Source organism: Anopheles merus, chromosome 3R, assembly GCF_017562075.2.
Source record: "Anopheles merus strain MAF chromosome 3R, AmerM5.1, whole genome shotgun sequence".
Lineage (NCBI taxonomy): Eukaryota > Metazoa > Arthropoda > Insecta > Diptera > Culicidae > Anopheles > Anopheles merus.
In genome coordinates, this window is record NC_054084.1 from 3,504,595 (window position 1) to 3,526,717 (window position 22,123).

The window sequence follows — 22,123 nt, forward strand, 5'->3', positions numbered from 1 at the left end:
CTTGCGCAAACGGCAAAACATGGCCGGCCGTAGAGATGCGCACGCTCGCACCGCAGCCAATCCGGATTGAAGCTCCGCTTGCGTGCGGTCGAAGTAGGCGGGTGTACTTCACCAGAGCAAAGGTGCGAAAGAGATGGAGCAAAGGGTTGCTCTACTGGCGACGGTTTGCACAAGCGAGAAGCAATCCATTTCTCTCAAATTTGGAATCCGCTCGCCCGCTCGCTCTCTTTCTCTCTCTATCTCTCTGGTTCGACGCACACGGGCCAGGGGTGGCTTTCTGGGAAGTTTCGTTCATGTGGATGTTTAGTAGCAATTCATTTTGCACCGAAAACTTGTTGTCTAAACATCTAGCTCCACGAGGCAGGGTGTTTTTGTTGTTGTTGTTGTGTTCTCTCCACACGCGATCCATTGCTTGTGTATGTGTGGGTGTGTGCGTGTGTATGGAAGCTCCTGACGTGACATTCTACCTGCTCCCGGACAGGCCTACCGTGTGTGTGTGTGCGCGCATGTATGTGTGTGTGTGTGTGTTTATGTGGGGGAGTAAATAGAGAAGAAGAGGCGAATGCGAAGGAGAGATAGAGACGACCAAAAAAGGATCAGGATCAGGAGAGGAAGGATAATAGCAGCAGACAGGACCTGCCCGGGTCAAAAGGATAACCACCGTACGGTTGCCAGATCGGTAGTTCAGTTAAGCGATAGCAGCGGAACAGTGAACACACAGCGCTTCCGTGCTCCGAAGCAAACAGTGCAACCCGCTTCTTGATCAAAGCACTTTGTGTTAGTGTTCGGTGTAGCATTACAAAGACAGTTTCGTGTTGTGGCACAAGTGCGACATTGCAGTGAAGTCAGTGAAGACACAAACATTGAGCAACAGTGCAACGGGAAGAGCGATTGAAGCGATAGAAGAAAGACTCAACAAACAATCACGCTGAATGCGACAGTGCGCAGTACTACTGCAGTGACGAGTTGAAGAAGCAGCGGTTTGTTTTACCAGCGACCACTAGCGCACACAGCCGTGTCCACCGTCGTGTAAAATGTCTGTAAAATCGGTCCCATCATCAGCAGCATCGTCAGCGTCGTCTTCGTTGTCGTCGTGCAGTGAGATAAGCATCGAGGAGCTGCACGCCCGTTCATCACCAGGTACGTTTGCGTGTGAATGGGAATTTCGAGTTCTCTTTTTTGGTGGTGAAATGATTTGAAAATTAAACGGAATTAATCGTAAATCGCTTCCCGCACACAACCGCGATGGTACACAATCCGGTTTGTGATTTGAACTGCCCTTGGTGTCGGGTTCACTAGAGGCAAGAGATAAGAAGGCCTGCAAAGCGCGGCGCACAGCAGAATGGTTTTGTTAATGGTTTTGGTTTGGATTTTCTCGTCTTCTCCCGTTAGATTTTTCCTCCGAATTCACACTCGCCAACATTAAGCAGGAGCCGCGTGCTGGAACAGTGTCCCCGATACTGACACCACCACACACACCCACCGAGGACAGTATTGCTGGGCTGAACGGTTCGCAAACGATCATCAGAACGACGCCACCACCACACCACCACCAGCATCAGCATCATCATCATCATCACCCGTCGGCCCAGCACTCGACACCGCCGCGACACATTCCGCTGAACCACTATCATCCGTATCAGTACGAGATGGAGCGTTCGCGGACAGTCGCCATGCGTCAACAACAGCAGCAGCAACAGCAACAACAGCAGTTTCTTCAACAGCAGCATCCAGCCGGTCAAGATCTGGTGGGAGCGTTCGTGCCACAGCAAGCCCCGCAGACAATCGTGACCGCACCCTCCACAAACCCGATCGAGGCCGCATTCCTGTACCAACAACAACAGCAGCAGCAGCAACAGCAACAACAGCAGCATCAGCAACAACAGCGTCTCTGGCAGCAACATCTCCAGCAAACCGGTTATCATCCAGCGGCGGCAGCAGCGGCCGCCGCAGCCGCCGCAACCCTGCCCGGTGCCTATGCCCATCCGCACGCCGCCCTCATGCAGCACTGGATTCGCAATGCCGCCCTGTACCAGCAGCGCTTGCATCCGCATGCCCACGCCCACCCGCACGCACCGGCCGTCGGACACCATGGACACCATCCCTACCCGATGCTGGCTGGCGGTCGTCCCGGTTTGAAGCTGCCCGGGCACCACCACGGTGGACCGGGAGGTGGAGGTGGCAGCTCACGCCCGAAGAAACAGTTCATCTGCAAGTACTGCAACCGACAGTTCACCAAGTCGTACAATCTGCTGATCCACGAGCGCACGCACACGGACGAGCGGCCGTACTCGTGCGATATCTGCGGCAAGGCGTTCCGGCGCCAGGACCATCTGCGCGACCATCGGTACATCCACTCGAAGGAGAAACCCTTCAAGTGCTCGGATTGCGGTAAAGGCTTCTGCCAATCGCGTACCCTTGCCGTGCACAAGGTGACCCATCTGGAGGAGGCGCCGCACAAGTGCACGATCTGCAACCGCACGTTCAACCAGCGGGCGAACCTGAAGACGCACATGCAAAGCCACAGCCAACCGCAGGGCTCGGCAGGTCTTCCACTGGGCGGATCGGTCGAACCGGTACTGAATGGGCCTGCGCTCGATCTGTCCCAGAAGTCGTCCTCTTCGTCAACCGAGGAGAAGGACATCATCGTGGACGAAGACTTTGACGACGAGGAAGAAGAGCTGGAAGAGGAGGAAGAGGTGGAGGAGGGTGAGATGGAGGGCGAAGAGGAGGAACAGCTCGATCTGGAAGGCGATGGCGATGGTATGGGGGTGGATGTGCGGCAGATGTTGCTGCTGGAGCATGCCAACAGTACTGCAGCGAATTTGCATACACCCAGGCGCAATGCAACGACTTCGGCCACCGCGACGAGTGCACCGGCCGGTCCAACAACGGTGACCCCAAAGCGATCGCTCGGCTTCTCCATCGACGAGATCATGCAGCGATAGAGCGATGGGGGGAGGGAAAGCATAAAGAGGCTAACCAGAGGGAGAGAAAGAGAGAGAGAGGTGTTGATGTTCCTTACCGTCGTAGTCCGCGTGCGCAAAGCTTAGGTTATGTTTAGGGTTTTATTAGAGGTCGCCAACAGAGAAAAGCTGATACCGAGAAACGGTCCGAGGTTTTGTGTTGCAGGATATTAACGCATACCATAGCCATACAGAGTTAAGCCAAACGTAATTCCAGCACCAAGAGCACACGTAAAGGTGTGCCGAAGAAAAGGCACAGATAATTGGGCTCGAAAGTACACACAAGGAAAGAGGGAACGGATGAACCATGTACATACAACCAAAGAGAGACAAGAAAGAAGATGATGATGATGATCGATAGGGAAAGGGCGATGACGATCACCAGCACATAAATAGCAAGAGAGCAAACGAGTGAGCGAGAGCGTATAGGACGAGCTTAAGGGATCTTTCGAATCCATTCCAATTCAATTCCAATTCCCAGGGTGTATGCAACAGTTAGAGCAATTTAACAGGTTTTAGCAGCACAGGCAAGCCGGAATGGGGAAAAGGGAAGGTATCTATTATTTTACAATCGATACCACACACACAAAACACATTGTATGTGTGCCCGTTGTACGGTGCAGCGGTTTTTTGCGTTTTCCCCATTTTGCCGGCAATCTGGGACAATGTTTACAAAGACTGATATTTGTTTTTATTACTTACTAATTATTGCTGAGACGTAAGGAGGCTCGTTCGAGAAGAGGGCAGGCAGCAGCAGGGCAATAATAGTATGCTAGGGATAGTGTGTCTCACCCGCTGTACCCGCTGTATCCCTTTGGGCAGAGTAATTGATAGGAGGGGTACAGGTACCAAAGTGTTGTGACCCGTTGCCGATGGGTCGCCCCGGGATCGATAGTATCGCCCGGGCGCGGCGTGAAGGAAGCGTTAGGCCAAAGCCAAAAACAATCGATTAGGGTATAATGCGGTGGACACGCACGCCGTTGCGTCGTACACGTCGTACACAAGTATTCTTTTTTACTGATCTCATACAGAGCAGGGGTATTCTCGAGGGGATTGTCGCGTTGACAAGGTGTCGTGACAACGCTCGACAGATAGCCAGGAGAACGATAACTAATGTCTCTCAAGATGGGGCATGGCAGGCACATAGGCAGCAATGTGAAAGGATTATTCTGTACATAGTTAGCACAATTCAATGTATATTATGTTACTATTCTGTACATCTGTAAGCATTACCAGTAGAGCACGATGTAGGTGTGTAAGATACGTAAATTATTACTGAGACCGATCCAAATAATAAATAGAAAACCTTAGCGATAATGTTACAATATTTCGCAAACTATATAATCCGCTGTGTTGTTTATTTACTGTCTTTGGGAGAAGAGGGAAAGGGTCTATTGAGACGGATTACTGGGATTGTAGATCCTAAGATCCTTTAACCTCTAGGAAAGTTGTAAAGTTACGTAAATTATATTGCTCACAAAGAGCCGAGGGGTCACAAATTATCACTCCAATATTTGAGAGATCTCAACTGAATTGAACTAAAAATAGTATCTCACGAATCTCAAGGTTTTAGTACCTCAAATTAATGATTATACTGATGATGTAAAGTGTATCTAAAATCCACCAGATGTCGGAACAGGAGCACAACATATGTTGAGCAGCTTTTGCGCACAGCATCGCAATTTCGTGGTTCACGTAACATAAGGAAAGCTTCCATTTAAGGGAGCTTTGGGTGACAATCGAAAGTTCAATGTCCTTGTGTATGTGATGTCAAATCTGTCATCAAGAGTGATAAAAACCTTGCAACCATCATCAACAAACCATGAATCCGGTAAGATAAAAGCATTGGATGCAACAGCATGAAATGGCACGGACTGCATGGTAGGTTGTGTAAATAATGCAATTGATGGCTGCCTTGCATCTCCATCTCCGGTTGCCCCATTGTTTGACAGAAAGTGGTGCGAGAGCGTTAATTACTGCACCCGGGCAAATCGTAGCACCCGGCTGGGTGCCTCGTTTGCAGAGTTGGCACGGAGGTCGGCCTTCACGTATTGCCGTGTTGATTATGGAAGCAAAAACTGTAACGACCTCGTCGAGGCCAGTTTGTTATGGCATTTGATGCTCGTCGGCGCTGCGGCTTGTGTTGTGTAGTGGGGTAATTCTGCTACAGAATCGCGAGCACGGCGAATGGTGTCGACAGGGCTGATAACAGGGCCTCTGGGCCGACGATGAGCTGCGGCACATCGTTCAAGGGTTGATACAACCGAAGAGGCGAGCACGGTGGCATAAAATTGTTGACAGAACCTCGACGGACAGTAGCCGATCTAGCAGGCTTAGGCGCTGCCGATGCCATCGTCTCGTACAAGCGAGCAAAGCGGCGAGGAAGCGTCTCGTGGGCAGTGTTACGGGGCACTGCGAATGCGCACGCGGAAGTGATAACCCCTCAAGAACGGTTTCCTTCTACTGCTTCTTTTTGGCAGAGTATGGCTGAGAGCGCGTTGGCTTTTAGTTTGTGAGTGCGGTGAAGTGTGATAGTGCTTGTTGCGCCAACCAGCGGCCCGAAATGCGCGATCTCGAGGATGACGCTTTGAGTGTTGAAGCGTGTTTCTATTGCGCCGCTTTTAGAGGTTTGCCTTTTTGTGTTGTTCAAGTTGCATCCTCATATCAGCTTGATTGCGCTGACCCCTTGCAATCACTATCAGACACTGGAAGAAGCGGTGATGATGATGACGATGATGATGATGATGTCGGTGATGATGATGCTACCAGCATCGAGTGGTTTCATACTTCATTAAAATCAACACTGATTGCGGATGTGTAGCTGTTTTGTCTTCAGTAGCATTAATTATTCGATTTCAATTGGAATCAATTGCTAAATGATGCAAGAAACATACAGCGAGTATTAGCAAACTAATCAAACATTGATTCCCAGCTTCTTTGGGTCATATTCTCAACGTCTTTTCTTTTTTCTGCTCTACTACACTCGTGCTTTCATTGTACTGGGCTACCTGCGACGAATGGGCATCGATGGGTTTTAAAGTTTTAATTACACGTTCCAATCCAGATGATTAGCTCGAGCTGCGCTGACAGTCGCCGTTCATCATCTGTTGGTTTTTTTTCAAAAGGTGGTGCGGCCTGAGAATTAGGGGCTGTGTTTTCATGGTCATAAAAAAGCCCTCAATACTTCATATCAGGGGGTACCCCGGACCAAATTGTAGGTGCCTATTACGCCGCGTGACAGAAACCCCGGGTGAATCCGGTTGGCATGTATTGATTTTAATAATTTCCCATCGAAATCCGGTCCCGATCGCTCGGCCCACCGATTGGCAGCAACGGAAGTGAGATCGGAACGGAAAACAGTGATTCGCCTCGAAATCAGGTAGTTTCGAGGTAGGTCCGTTCCGGAGCGGCCGTACGGAAACCTATAATTTTGGGTTGCGACTACCAGGGGAGCTAAGATATGATTGCAATTATTTCGATCGAACCTATCCCCGTGAAGGGTAAAAGGGTCGATCGCGAGGCCTGGAAGGAATTTTTGTATCTTCTAGCGAAGCAGACGTTAGAGATGCTTCCGGATAGGTAGGATGTGTAGTTTCGCGAACTACGACGACGCATATGAACGTTGTGGCAAGCACCTGCTAATCGTTCCTCCGTAGCACTAGGTTGAGCTGGAGTGTGTGTGATTTATTTTCGTCTCCCAAAGCACATTCCAGACCCATCACAGCTCGGGCACTTCAATTTCAATCACATTAATCACAATTGAGCAGTGCGATTTGGGTTTAGCATTTTGCGAGATCCGTTCCGCATACGATCGAGCTGGGCCTGATTGATTTCCCAGAAATTGCAGCACGCATCAAACTGCGCAAGCGAAAACGGATCGAATTAAAGAGTCGGGGATTGAAATGCTTCAATCTTGTTTCGGTACCGATTCCCGTTCTGATGCTAGACGCTATCAATCAAGCTCAAGACAGGAAGGAAGGCAGGAAGGAAGGAAGGATGTGAACCGTTTTGGATACAGGTGGAATGGTGGACCCCAACATCCCAAAGCCCAGTTTGAGTAACGTTCACGAAAATGTATGCATTTTTGGGAGGCCGGAACCGAGGATCGAGGTTGATCGCCCCGGTTGGAGAGCTCTAAATTCTAGCTAATTAAATTTATTATCCTCTTTTCGGGCGGCATCCACAAGCCCCAGATCACACCGGGCCGGGCTTTCTGGCCAGTTTGTACGCTCGTGTGTGCACGTGTTTTGGGGCGAGCAGTTTTGCAAATAGCAATCTTTCACCGAACGGGAATTTCTTTCTGACATGATAACTATGATTCACATGTCTCGATGCAGGTTAGGTTTAGCTTACCCCTCGGTACTGCTCGCTCCAAAGAACCGTATCTGCCAATTAATGATAATTTGGAAGCGAGCATCCAGTGATCGGCAGTGATTATGCGCTTTGAAAATTGCTCACAGGTTTTCATGGTCGAGAGTGTTTAACATTGTTCGGGGAGGGAAGAGTTCATTCAGTTTTTGCTTTGGATTCACAGTGGTGTGCTTTATGGGGATATTGGAGGGTAAATTTGGGAGTCAGTATAAGATGAAACTAAATTCTCTCAAAGAAGAGTTTGCATGCAAATTGATCGTGCCAATGTAGGATAATTTCAAAGGTTAATGATTTAATTCGGCCCAAAATTTCGTACCGATCCTTGCACCGTTCAATTGCAGCTCACAATTTGAGATTTGTTTTCATTAGCAAATCTCGATCGCTGCTCCAAGGAGTATCACATTCGGAAAAAGAAGGGATTAAAACAGAATCAACGCACCACAGATCACTCTCGATCGCATCACAAAGCGATTTGTTACGTCTCCAGTCCGTCTTGATCATCGGCATCGGTGGGCATTATCCTGTCAGGTGTGATCGGGCCTGTGAGACGCTCTCAGAAAATCGTGAGATTGCACACGAAATAAAAGCAACCTAAAGCAATGGTGGGGAATCCCCCCCACCAGTTGAGTGTGCAGAAAATTAGACTCCGATTTGCTTGGATGTAAGGAAGACAAGGGGCAAGTTTATTACACCCAATCGAGCCACAATCGAGCTTCGGACAGTTTGGCAATTTGCCTTAATTACGCGATTAGTAACGGTGGGAAAGTTGGGCCTGGTTTTGTGTGTCCAGCAGAATTCACCAGAAATCCTTCCAAATCCTCTGTTCTGATACATTTCCTTCTCTCTGTGCCCCATAAATTCACCCTCCTTTGACGCGGGATGGGTTTTCTGTGAAAGTTTTCGATTCGCAACGCAACGCGCTTTGGCGTGTTTGTTGGGCGGAATTTCCTAGGAAATGGTTTCTGGGCGAGTTTTAATTAACTTTTCTGACGTAGAGAAAACCCTTTTCTCCAACTGTCAGACGTGGGGTAAGCTATGTTGCACCGATCCTCGCAAGGAAGCGCAGATGGAAATGCGCCGATGGCCCGTGCTGAAAAGAGTGGTCAGTTCGTTAAGTGTGTGTTTGTGTGTGTGTGTGTGTTGCTTTTGCTAATCTATTGCACTAAAAGTAGCACAATCTATATCGCGTATTCTTTTTTGTTTAGGTCTGGATGGGCATCAGAGTTGAATTATCTATTTTCTGTTTATGTAGAAGCAATGCAAACGGAAACTAGGGCGTGCCGATCGAGAGTGGAATGCGGATGGCGGCGAGTTGGTACGGGGGAACATGGGCTAGTTTGATAAAGGATGATCAGCAGCAGAAGTTTAATGAATTATGATTTGGCAGACACAGTGGGACGGGCCACGGGTCGTTGCCGGCGTCAGAAAGCCTCGAGCGATTTGATTAGTTTTAATTATGGGGTTTTGCGGATAGGCAAAGAATTTACGATTGGTGCGAAGGTAGTCCGTTTTTTTGGAGAACAAAGTGGTGGAAAAAAAGGTTCAAAGTGTATTAGAAACTTGAAATGGTGTTGATTTTATATAAAACTTTGGATTTCTACACTTAAAGAGCGTCCAGCTGTCCAGTCCAATCACGCTTTACAAGTAGTTTCATTCAATCTCACACTCCCAAATGGACGGCATCAGTCAATCAGATCCGTGCCGCATTCCTGCGAGCCTGCCCGCCATGTAATCGTTTGTCGAGGGGGGGCCTTACCGTGAACCGTGGAAGCAAAACATTCCCACCGAAAATCCAATAACATTATCCCAACGCGCACTTAACCCAAAAGCATGCAGGCACGACGGTGTAAAGGCATATTTGCGGTCACCTTTCATCGGCACACGGTGGACCACGGAGCCTAACGCCCAACGTCGAGCAAAAAGCATAAATTCCCACGCCCGTGTTTTTTTTTCGTTGGGACAGTGGAGAACGGACCAAACGAAGGGGCCTAGCCAATGAATATGATTTCCATATTGGACGTCCAGGCGTCCTGTGTGTATGGACTCCCAGAGTAGCGAAGAAGTCAATCAGAGTTGAGCATCGCGCAACGTATCATTATCGAGGCGCAGTCGTACACAAAGATAAAAACAAAGCCTCCGGTGCCTGTCGCTGTTGGCTGGGCAACCAAAACCCCTCCCTCCTGCAAAACTGGGGCCCGCAGGTTTCGGAGCTTCGGCCGGTGCAGCTTCTGCATGATTACGCCCCGAACTCCGGTCCGCGCAAGCGCTTGCTATGTTAAGGAATTCGACCTCTGCCGTCCTCGCGGACGAGCCGGGCGAGGTCGCGCTCGCGGACTCGCCGGCCAATAATGCGGCCGACAAATCGGGACGGAGGGTACTGTGCGATGAAAAATGACCATTCCCGAAGATCCCGAGATTTCCTGCCAAAGCAGTGTGGAGCAGGAGGCAGAAGGGAACAAAAAAGAGTAAAACACGTCGACTATATGGGAAAACATGGGAAGATGCATGATTTCTAACTCCGCTGCTCCGAAACAAAATCCAACCCACACCTTGAATCAAGCGGATCTTCCCTCCATTTGTGTAAGTGTGTGTGTGAGGTTTTGTTTTTGATAATTTCCGAATTCTAAAAATGACCCAAAAAATTAACACTAATTAAAGGTTACGGGGCATATAGTGGTCGAGCAGGCGGCGACAGCCGTGTGGTTCGTGGTAGAAGCAAGGCACAACCCACGTACGCCCATTACGAATTCCTGATCGTCGGTTCGGTGCGGGAGGATCATCAAGTCAAGCATTCGGTCTCCGGACTGGGTTCGGATCGTTTCCCGTGGCTGCTGCTGCTGCTGTTGCCTTCAAGATTATGCGCTCCCGTGTGTGTGTGTGTGTGAAAAGTCGGTGCAGAAGGGGGCTGTCTTGATCGCTGCTTGATCGAATATTTGCCAGCGTGCAGTGCATTGCATAGTGGCTGCTCTTCCTTTAGTACGGTTGTACTGGATAGCATTATCATCATCATCATCATCATCATCATCATCGGTGATGGTCGACGGCGTCTGGCTCGGTTCGTCCTTGCTGGTGGTAAATGGTGGAACGCTCTAAACGTGTTTATTATATTAATTCGCTTTATTGAAAATAATTCTTTCGGGGTAAATTATCTTCCTTGCATTGTTTACGTTCCTTGGTTGGGGTATTGTTTGGTAAAAGTAACATGAGATTGTTTTGTGTGGGATGTGGGAAAGGCTGTAAAGACGCGACGAGTAAGATCTAACCTTAAATATTTCGACTATAACATTGTGTTTGACTGAGCTTTGGTAATATGGTTTAGTGACGTCTGAACTCAGCTTTAGAATCTTCGCAGTTTCTAGGCAAGTTCATAGATGCGTCTACCAAAGCCATTCAGGGCTAGAATCGATGTATTCACCGTTTGGCGCCAGCGGGTTAATTTCTTTTCGACCGACATCGCAACCAAAACTCTTCACCGCCCAGAGAACTCACGGTACGGTATGGCCAAGGGCCGGACCTAAACGCTTCTTAACTGCTACAATCCGCCTTCAAATGATCGCATCGTTAGATCGTTCCATGGGCAAGAGTCGTTAAATTCGGTGCTGTGAAACGATGTGTTTTCCTAAATACCATCATCACCGAACGTACACGGTGGGTATCATTCCCAGCTTCCCCGTGTGCGGACAGGGAAAATCTTGCGAATGAAATTAAATGAAGAAGATGAACTGGGAAACGGTTCCACCGAGGGTTCGAAGTGGCTTAGAAAGACCGTAGCAGCTACCAAGCGACGAGGGTTTCTAATGAGCAATTAATTACAGCTTATGAGTGGTGATTTGATCTTAATTTCTCCCCGGCCAGCCTCTTCCATGTAGAGCGTGATCGCTGAGATTTCTGTGAACGACGCAGCCGAAAATTAGCTCCATGTAGCTATTTCGTAGGGAATGGAATGGCTCTACGGGGAAACAGTCGGACGATCGCTCGGTAATCGCATTACCAATTTTGATATTTTTGATGCGTCTTCGTCTTTTACTTTTGTTTGGTTGCCTTCGCTCAACTCCTGACGATTAAGAGCTCTGTGGTGCCAGGATACGAACCTTGGTTTGCACTCTCTCGCTCGCAGATCCTTCCAGGCAATATCGCTACTGTGAGCGTTGCTTGGGGGCTGCATGTTGAGATGAATTTATTGACGGACAGATCTATCTCGATCAATCCGTCATGTCGATGAAGATCAACACCGGAGGGATCACGTCTTGGAAGTGTCGGCGGGCAGCACAGTAAATCAAATCCCGTCCGAACCGCAAGCGTTTCTGCACAAACACGGTGGACTGATGTAGCTGATGGGAACCGTTTCGTGTCAGCGGCGCCTAATGAATTCATCAATTGGGACCCGGGCGGTCGCTCCAATTGGCAACAAAATGATGTCGCTCGAGGGAAGGATTCGCCCTTGCGTTTTTTCCGCCTAAAAGTGAGCGAACAAACTGTAACACACCGACCGTGTTGGGTTTAGGCCGCTCTAGCTGTAGGGAAGGCGAGTTGCACATTCAGCAGGTTCGAGATCCGATGATTTGATAAACTACCGATTATTTGAAATTCGTAATAAAATCACTTCCCGGGTCGAATTAAATGCCTTCGCCCCAGCACCAGAAGGGGAACAACCGGGTTCGGGTTTTAATGAGCTACTACCATAAAATTGATTCCCTCCTGTCCCGGGAGGGCCGGGTTTGGCCCGTTTGCTCTATTTTATGGCGTTATGCTGCCGCTGCTGCTGCTGCTGCTGCTGCTGGTGCTTATGAGGGCTTCATTTCCTTCCCCTAATTTCACTCAATTTGTTGTCGATCATGTCCATGTGTTGGGCGCGTTTTGGTTCGCGTTTTTGGTGGCTGGGCGCTTTTCAATTAATCAGAGCGCTTTCGGCACGAATGTTTCGCGTGTGGTTAATTTAGATGCTGTTCTTTTATGATTTACTTCCTGCGCGGTGGGCTGATTGATTGGATCGTATGCCCGCGAGCTGCGTGCGGGGCAATAGGAGAAGTGTTGTAAATTATGCTAATGGAGTGTTGAACAAGATTGTCCGTAGATGTTGCTGTGCGCTTGTTTGTATGGTTTTAAAGAATTAATTAGCTTTTGTTTTGATGTTGAGCGCAAATTAAGAGTTAAACATTCCACTGTGGAAGGAAATGGTTGCTTAAATACCAAAAATGTAACTAAAACAGAACCGATCTGCCGTGTCCTGAATCATCTCATAAAGTATATCAGTAATGGATCGTTGAATAAGAAAATGTGATGTGTCACAGGAGTAAATGGTTTGCGTGTGTGTTGCTCATAGAAACATTTAGCACCTTCACTGTGGACCACCCGGTAGGAAGTGCAGACGCCGAACACCTAGCCATCAGCTCGGTACTAATAAGAGGGATCGACACAGTGTCCGGCGCATGGAAACGCCCGCTACGAAAGAGTTACATTCATGGTGGTCATGCCCATAATTAAAGCTCATTTTCCTGCACAAACCCATTGGCACTATCGTCACCACCTTGGGCAACCAACGTCGTCGCCGTCGTCATCATCATGATGGTTGTAGTCGTTCCATGGGTGTGATGTTTCCAGCACCGGGCGGCGGAATGGATGTCGGAGTTTCAGCTTGTCATTATGAGTGTTAAATAGCATTTTTATTATAACAATTATCGCCCCTAATGGTTCGGCGTTGTCACGCGATCGCCGGTGTTCTAGGCGGCTTTGGGCGTTGGGGTAAAGGCACTCGTATCCAGTGGAAGAAAACCAAAAAAAAAAAAGAAAATCATTTCAAATTGTAGCCACGTGCCAGCAAGATGTATCGTGGCTTGTGAGCTAGGCTTGTCACCTTAAGGATCTGATTTAGCTGCTCCGTTCGTAGTGGGCATGTCAAATGTCACACGAGCGGTAAGCCGACTAGCGATTAATTATTGCCGGAGAAGTTGGCAAGCTTCGCCGTGTTGGCAGATCGGTTGGGGCAGTAAACGATGGTGATCACGCAAATGGCTTGAGGATATTGGCAGCAGATTGTATGTGTGCATGTGAGTGTGTGTGCACTTTGTGCGAGTAGCCCGAGGGCGTTGGTAGACTGTCAGATTTTTGCGCGTGTACCACCGTTTGGAGTGAAAATGCTCCCGAACAAAACGGGTTAGCATGGTGCATTGCCACTGATGGCGCTTTAATTGTGGGAGAATTGCCAGTGGCCATCTCTCGTCGAAGGTAAAAAGGAGCTCTCTCCGAACAATCTTAACAAGAGAAGGTTCGAGGGAAACCGTCATCGAAATAAACTCTTTTCATTTCACTGCCAGTGGAAAGCTTGCTGCTTATCAACGGGCAGATGAAACACTCTTTACCGACATTTTTCCGTGAAAAGTGGATTGGCGTAACATGTACGATCTCCCACGGTGCAAAGGCAAATAAAACGGGAACGATCATATTTGCGCTGATGATACGCTGGAATTGGTTTGTCGTCGAGCGGTTGAATGTTACTTCGAAAGTCGTAAGCCGCCGTGTCGGTGAGTAAATGTTGGGGTCGTAAAACAATCTGTTAACATTCGTCATCACCTTCAGTACGGCAGGGCATACAAGCAAGCATGTCACCGCGGTGGTTCCGGGAAATCAGAAGCTGTGGAAAGAGAGAAGGTGCTATTTTAGAAGCCGAATTAGACGCACCGCTTGCGGGAATTAAATCATCGCGACACGGGCGGGATCGAGTTCCCTTTACCGAAATGGGGTTTCGTTCTGTTGAGGTCAGAATACGATGTTTACCAATTGCCGCTCGGGTTTTGGTTGCAAAGGTGTGTTGGGAAGGTGTTGTTTCTATGTTTAACTTTGGTTCGGCTGCACCCGGCTGCACTGCGTTGTTGTGCGTTTTAAAAGAGGGCGCAATTTTGTGAAACATTCCGTTCGGTTGTCCGGCGGTGGCGAAGGGTGTTCTGTAGCGATTAGGTTTTACATCTGTCGAACAAAGTGACGGGCTTGCGCTTTTAGCTGGTGTAACTTTTGTTAAACGAAAATAGATCGTTTGTAAGCTTGAGCATGGACAGCCTGGACAGCCGGTTTGTGATAGGGAGCACAACCTTTCCTTTCCTTTTTTGAGTGCCGTCGAAAACAATTCACATTTCTAATCGATACCGAGCCAGAGCCCGGAGAGGCAAGCGAGCGAGAAGTGACCGGACGTGGGGAACCGAAGCGAAGGGAATTAAAATTTATGGCGGTGCATTCACTGGCCTGCGCTTCTTTGTGTACGGGCTGCACCGCCGCTGCACCTTTCATCGATTGCCCGTGGGTGTCGTTCTGTTGATAAGAAGGTGTGATAAATTCTGTTTGCTGTTGAGTGCAGTGTAGCATCGGATGTTGTTTGTTATGTCTTTTCTTTGAGGGATTATAGCACGCCATTGTGCAATGAAAGAGGGGTAAAAGTTATGGCTTGGAAAAGAGTAAATTGAATTAAGAAACATTTTTATATTGAATTAAATTGTGTGTTATAACTTCGCTTCGATGATGAATGGTTAGAAAGCTTGAAGTTTAATTTAATGTGATATTTTATAGACCTCTTCCACAATTGAAGAGCTTATCACTTTATGATCGCTTAATGTATGGATCATTGTAACCTTTCAAGATGTGTAGTGTAAGTATCTTTTTCTAAATTATTGAAATCTTTAATTTCTCCGAAAGCGATACTATGCTTATAGTGAATGTAAAGCTCTAATGCGAAAAAACATAAAATGGACAGAGATGTTGTATAAAATCCCACCCGGCGACTGCAAACCCGTCACGAAAGCATCCCTAATCCATCCTGAATGGGTTACCGGTTCCTTCATCCCTGCTGTCGCCCCATAGCCTCGCGTATGCAAAACGCCACGCTCAAGGGATGGGCCAACCAAAACCGGGGATATCATCATTCAAACCGTTTGTTAGTGTGGCTGCAGGAAGGAAAGGATAGAAAAGGACAGGGGTTGAAAAACATGTCAGCGACCGAGGACCGGCCGGCTGCTTAAGCGTGAATGTATGCGCTCGTCTCACCGTGTAATTGCTCTTTTCCTTCTTTTTTCCGTGCAGCAATCGCAGGGCCGTCGAGTGAGTGAAAGAGCGACGCCAGCAACTATGTAATTACCGGCGTGCCTGATGCTTGCAATTATTCTTCACCCGGGACAATGGTGGTCGCATGGGTAAATCTGTAAAAAGGGCCGCCTAAGAAGCCTTTCCTCTTCCTTTCGCTCGGGCACGGTTCGATGGCGTCGAGCAATGTGGAGATAATAATTGCGGGAACTTACATTTGTCACTCTTTTTTTGCAGTAGAACAATGCTGCCAAGACGAGACACGACGGTTGTGTGAAGCGAAATTGTGGGAAATCTTAAGTAAGAGTGGTATCGTTTGAAGCTGTTGAGAATGTCGTGGAATGTGTTGCAACAAAAAGCTGAAAAACAATTTTAAAAACCATGTTAAAAAGTGCCGTGTTTTTCCGTTTTCGACCTCTTCGTAAAAGAAATGAACTCGATTGGCTTTCGATATTTCCCTCCGAGCAGTATCGTCTTTTGATAGCATCTCATTATGCCACTTTGCGGGAGACGGTAGCATTTACCATGGGCGTGTTGAAAGCGCATGCCCGTATTAGTTCTTTAGCCGGCGTACGGCTGCCCGGATGCCCTTAAACCACAAGATCGGATCGGTTCAATCTTCACGATTCACCGAAAGTGAGGGCAAAAACACAAATTTGCATGCCACAAATCGTTTGGCCCAGTGTTCGCGTGCCCTTTCGGAACGATCGCGGGAGAGCGCGATCGTCCTCCGTCCTGCCAGCGATGCGGGGGAAAAGGGCACATGCAGGCAGCCGAAATTTCAGCTCCCGCGAGGCTCTAATTTGCATTTGCTTCCCTTTTGCATTGTGCACACCCCTTCCCGATGTGCGGTTGGCGTGTTTTTTTGTGGGCCGGACACAATTATACGCCTCGCGCTGCTCTCCATAGCATGTGAAACAAAAGCAAGCGAGCGAGCGAGCGCCACGGGGAAAAGACTGGTTGCTTTGCTGAACACTGGTTAGCAGCAGCAGCAGCAGCTGGTCCAGGATTGCAACTCCGTCTTGGCCAATGGACGATGTACGCCACAGAAGATTGAGCCAGAAGGATGGTTGGAGATAAATTATCCGGTAGCTGGAGCTGGGACAGCTGTAGGCTTGACCGAACGTTCGTTTCTTTGCGAAGACAAAGTGTGGAGTAGACACGTGGCAATCGCACGGCCGCATGATCATCTTCCCCTTTTTGCTGACTGTAATTACACGGAATTGATCAGACAGAATTAACATGGTTGCAGCATATGGTTTGTGGCTGGAGCAAATCACTACTGAGTGCAAGGTGATGATTTTCACACAAACTGTCAAAAGGAATATGTATGAAAGCATGAAGAAAAATGTGTTTTAAAACTTTGTAAATGAAACAACCTTTCTATCCAAAGGAAACCAGGTATTGTTTGAGTTCTTATTAGAAGTGGTACTTAACGTACTCACAATGCGCCATTCAGTGTCAGTGAATGTACATTTGGCGGCTTATTCACACATGTAAGCCGTGAGTGATGCTTTTGATTATTTAAGTCGCTCACGCTGCACAGAAAGCTTCCTCTTCAGCAGCTTCACACCATTCCGGCAGCAGCACACCGAAGCGGTGGACCGTTTCACGGGAAACTGAGCGTGTAATAACCAGACGACTGCCGGGTAGAGGCAATTTGACGGATGGCCAACCGTCAATGGTTGCCCGAGTCTCGTTTTGTCTTCCGCCCAGCGGTCGGTGAATTGTTGCCAACCAAAGTCCACATTTGTCACCCGGTCTCTCCGGGCGCTCATCCCTTAAAAAAGCAGGAAGAGGGAAGCGAAATGTTACGCTCCGCCTAGAGAGAATCCAGCGTAAGCCGGTTGTCTCTTTGTGTGTCTGGTTTATTTTTTGCGCTTTTCACCTGGGAAAATGAACGGGCTTGTGGACGACCGTACCGAAACCACAGCCAAGGAAGTAAGTGTGGCTTTGTTGTACGCTAAACGGGGGAGAAAAAAACAAACACAAAATGGAGCGTCAACACACACATGAGTCTTGTGCGGTTGGTGCGTTCGTTCGCATGTTTTATGGAAGAAAAAAGCCGCCACTAATAAAGTGATTTTTACTTCAGCATCAACACAAAAACGCTGCAGTGAAAAGGAAGATTATTGTGCGGCAAAAGAATGTGATCGAGACGGAGAGGCGGAGGCTGTAAAAATTGCACAGCTCCGGTCGAAAAGCGGCCGAGGGAAATGGACGCAAAGTGGCAGCTTTCTTAAGCGATCGCAAGTGCTGGTGCTTGAGCGTGTTTGCGGCTGTAAAGGATCTTGACAAATTAGTGGAAAGATAAAAGAGGGGAATAAGCACACACCGTGAATGGCTTAGGGTGAGATTGAGTACTTTCCGGGTACTTTGGGAGCGTTCGGTGTGCGAAACGGAAAAGGCATAATGAGCAGCGGGAATGTGGTTTATGAGTGTTAAGCTTATTAAGCGGAGGATCGTATCATAATCTTTATTCATCGCTTCATCATTCGTGCGAGGCGAATGGTTAGGGTGAAATGTGCAATAATCTTGCAATAAGACGTAGTTTTTAATTACTATTTGATAGAAGACTCTTCAATATTTGTTTTATGAAGATGGACATAATTTGTGAAGAGTTCATCATACTAAAAATTCCGTCGTAATGATATTTCTTAAACAAGAGACTCGTTCTTTTGAACAACGTTACAAATACTATGTCAGAAGCAAGCCACAACAGGGGGAACGTATTCTGAACATCCTACTGAGCGGCAAAGTTTTCTAATCACACACGCAATGCGTTTCGGCCACCGGCAAACCCCCCTCGGTTTGATAACGATTTCACTTTCCCACAGTGATAGTAATAGAAGAAAAGCCTAACATAATTCATAACCCACCCTGCTGACGGCGAAGATCCAAACGCTATTAAAATCAAAAGCTAACCGTTTTTGTCTCCTATGTTTTTTTTTCATACAAAAATCTTGAGGAAGTAATGCCGCCGCTCGTCCGCAGCTCGGTTCCTTGGGACAAGCGCCATCATTAACGATTACACGCGTATCAACGTCGCCGGCTAGTTGCGACCCAAAAGCCGATCGTGCTGATCAGCATGAGAAGCCTACGCATGTGGCGCAGCGCAGCGCCAGAACGCAGCGACCGGAGCGACGCGTAGTCTTTTTAGTGTCGGCAGTTCTTTATGCTGATACCCGCGCGCCAGTCGATCGCACAAGCTTTAATAAGATAATTTGAGGCGGAGAGCGGGTCGGTCTGGAGGGAAGCCTCCAGTGGACGGTGGAGAAGCTCCCGAAAATAAAGGAACGGAAAATGAAATCAGTCCGGCCCGGGGTCCGGCAGTCGGCCGGTCGCTATGGGTTGCATCAAGCTTTAATGCAATCAAAATCATAACAGTTGTTTTCTCCCATTTCATGATTAATATTTTTTAATTATCATCCAGCACCGCAGCGCCGGTTTGTGTGTGTTTGAGACAAGGGCGCCTACGGCCGACAAGATTATGCTAACAGGCGTCAGTTTATGAGTGGAATCGTTTCCAGACGGTTGTTTTTCTTTCTTGCTTTGCTGGGCGGGGGTATCGGAACCCATCGACCCAACCGTTGCGCTTGATCGAGTGATCGCGTTTGAACAGTCGAAATTCGGCCAGCTTGAAGCACCGGTAGAAGATCGGTGGCTTTGAAACGCCACGGTTTGAAACAGGGCCGCGGTTTCGCAGCTTGTTACAGAGCGCGCTGTGGCGTTGTTAGACATCACTTTCATGATTTTATGACCGCAATCTACTGGCCTGGCTGGATGGGAGCTTGGTCGGTTGGTTCGGCCGGGGTGCATCCGCTTCTCATGCCGAGCTCCTGCTGCGTTTTTATTTTGAAGATCGGTTAGCTTTTAACAGTGAGCTCGCTACTACCTACCTACCGAAGCGGCAGTGCTTCGAGGCCGATTAGGAACACGCGTTTGATGCATGCAATCAAGCTGGTTGCAATACTGCCACCACAGGAACATGCCGAAACAAGCGGACTCTTCATTCAAGGACAGGTTTGATAAATTGTCCAAAATCATGTTGAAACTAGCATTGCAATAAGCTTCAAACTTTGAGCACGAATCACCACACAAATTGGCGGCTGTTTGGATCATTGGATTGCCGTACAGTAAACGCCGTCCTTCCACTCCCAGCCATTCAAGCGCCCACTAGAATCCGATGCCCCGGGTGGACAGGACTGGGCTGGCCTTTATGGTACGGGGCGTATAATTCAATCCGATCGTATAGGCAATAATTAAAAAACAAAGAAGTTATGACCGATTTGGAAGTGCGGCGCTCTTTCATCGCACACTGGCACAGCCAGTGGCGCCCGGTGGGGGGGTGCTCGATTCATTCTCGTGTCGGTACGGGTTTCAGGTTTAGCCTTTCTTCCGTCCCATCGCGTCCCATTGCGCGGTGGCCCATCTTGGCGCATCCTTCGGACGATCGCGACTGGGAAGTGCAATCGCTAGAAGTCACTCTTAAGGTGAGGCCGGGTTTAATGGGATTCTAAATGCAGGTTCGCTCCCTGGCTAGTGCAGTGGGTACGGTCATTAAGTTGGATTGTAGCGCGTGTGTTGGATTACACACAGGCGTAGTGAGAATCAATTGCACCGCTGACAGAGGTGAAGAGAGCATGGTTTATATCCTCGGTGAAGGAAGTGAAATATTGACATGCTCTCGATGGAAGGGGATTTGTTTGAAGAATCGCCTTCGAACAACGGGACAGAAGGCTCAGCACATACGAAGATAAACGGTAACCTAAATAGACATTCCACCTTCCGTTTTATGGCCGCATTGAAGCAACACAACACAAACGATTCTATTGATGGTGAATTGTGTCCTGGAATTCAACCGGGATGGGAGGAAAAAAAACGCAGACAAACGATATGTTAATACGTCTCGGGTTTGTTTTGACTTCTCACGACGATTCACAAGATTAGGTCCCAATATTAGGACCACCGGCCAAGCGCGCATACTCTGCCGACGGGGTCGATATTTATAGGGGACTTTTGGGTCAACATAATCGTTACCTCAAATATAGATGTACGATAAGACGCTCGGAGGAAAGCTTTTTTTTCGTCTCAGTTTTATTGGGTAGAAAATAAAGTAATCAGTGCGAGACGACTCCAGTGAACAGTGCTCTTACGGTGACGTACGTGATGGCGTTCTTTTTTTCGGGCTTTTTTCTCTCCTTATTTCTCGTTGCGCATTCCAGCGCTCATGTGTGTCTGTGTATGCATGGTGGGTGCAGCTCTCGAACACTTTTTAATGATAATAATTAGAAAACCGATCCTTCTGCTGCTTATCTAACCGGGCGTCATCTTCACCCGGAGAGCCACCACAGCACAAGCGAACGGTGGAAAGGGGTACCATCCAAACGGTCTTTATGGCCCTTACCTGCGACAACGGTGCGTGACTGTGGCCAGCACAATCTGGCCGATCCTTTTGTGACCTCTCGCGACATCGGCGAGCTGTGGGTTCTGGGTGGGTGTTCTCGTCGTCCACCGTCCAGGAATGCAGTTTGCAGTCGTGAGGATCGTTGGTTATGGTATGGTTTACGATCGAGCGAGCAACTGCCGCCCGCGTGTATGCCCTGCGCGTCCGGGAAGACGCTCGCTTCGGACGACACGAAATGAAACGGCGTGTAGAATCACACACCAAGCCCGGTGTATGTGTGTGTGTCTGTGTTGAAAAGATAAACACATGAAATATGGACGGTGTTTACCTTTCCGTGAACAAGCGGGAAATAAGGACATTATCGTTAAGTGAGTGGTAATTAACGAAAAATAAAAACTAAGCCCACTCGTTCCCCTCTGCTGCCTGCTTGGGTGCGATTGGTTCGCGCACGGCAGCACCATCAGGCGTCGCCAAGGGTCGCTCTGTGGACGTTGTGTGTTGGTGTCCAGTGTCCGGCATAGGCTCGCGCGCGCGCGCGTTTGTGTATGTCGTTTGAGCCTGGGTGAGTTTTGAGATAATCCGACGGCAGAGACTGAGGAGGCTTAACTGTACAGGAATGTGATAAAAATACTAACCATTTCACGCCTTCCATTACAGGGCTTTTGAGCACTGTGTTCCAAAAACTGTAGAATGGATAGAGTGAGAACGGAGGATTAACAAGTGCCAAAGCGCTTATTGGAACAAGAGGAAGTAACTCAAAACTTTAATACTGCTTACTTCAATGTAAATGAAGTTATGTTGTTAAATTTAGAATAGTTATTATTAAATTAAAGAACATTTTTAACATATGTTCCAAAGTCCCGATGTATCGGGTCACTCACTCGAAAACAAGTCCCTTCTTCCCGTCTGGTGGCTCATCAGAATAATAACACGCAGCGCATCCGACTGGCGACAATCCGTCCGGAAGGATCCGATGAAAAATCCACCGCCGAGTGGCTAGTGATGAGATAGTACTTACCGCGCGCCGATCTCTTGAGAAAACCACTTCAACACAGCCCGGACACTCCTTCCTGGGCCGCCCTGGGTTAGCTTCGAGAATTAAGCACGCAGAATTGCTGTTAAGCCTACCATTCGTCGTCACCTGCATCGGGTTTCTTGAACCTTGCCCGCAGCGCCCAAAGGTACCCTGTCCGAGCGGAGGTAATTTAATCTTACGCGTGGCCATAAAATGTCAAAGCACGAATCGGCTGGCTGGGGCAGCGGCTTGGATTGCGGAGTGCCAGTGTGTCAGTTGCCGGCGTGTTCCAGAAGA

The 22,123-nt window shown here is 48.4% G+C and overlaps 1 protein-coding gene and 1 long non-coding RNA gene across 2 annotated transcripts in view; both read left to right on the forward strand.

The window, feature by feature from the left end:
• Positions 1 to 22,123, forward strand: part of LOC121598071 — a 55,905-nt gene that overhangs the window by 30,518 nt on the left and 3,264 nt on the right. The window lies entirely within an intron of this gene.
• On the forward strand, positions 160 to 4,293 carry LOC121598058 (zinc finger and SCAN domain-containing protein 5B). The gene is made up of 2 exons (XM_041924577.1): positions 160 to 1,140; positions 1,393 to 4,293. Exons 1-2 carry the CDS (start codon positions 1,035 to 1,037, stop codon positions 2,946 to 2,948), a joined length of 1,662 nt encoding a protein of 553 aa, XP_041780511.1. The 5' UTR covers positions 160 to 1,034; the 3' UTR covers positions 2,949 to 4,293.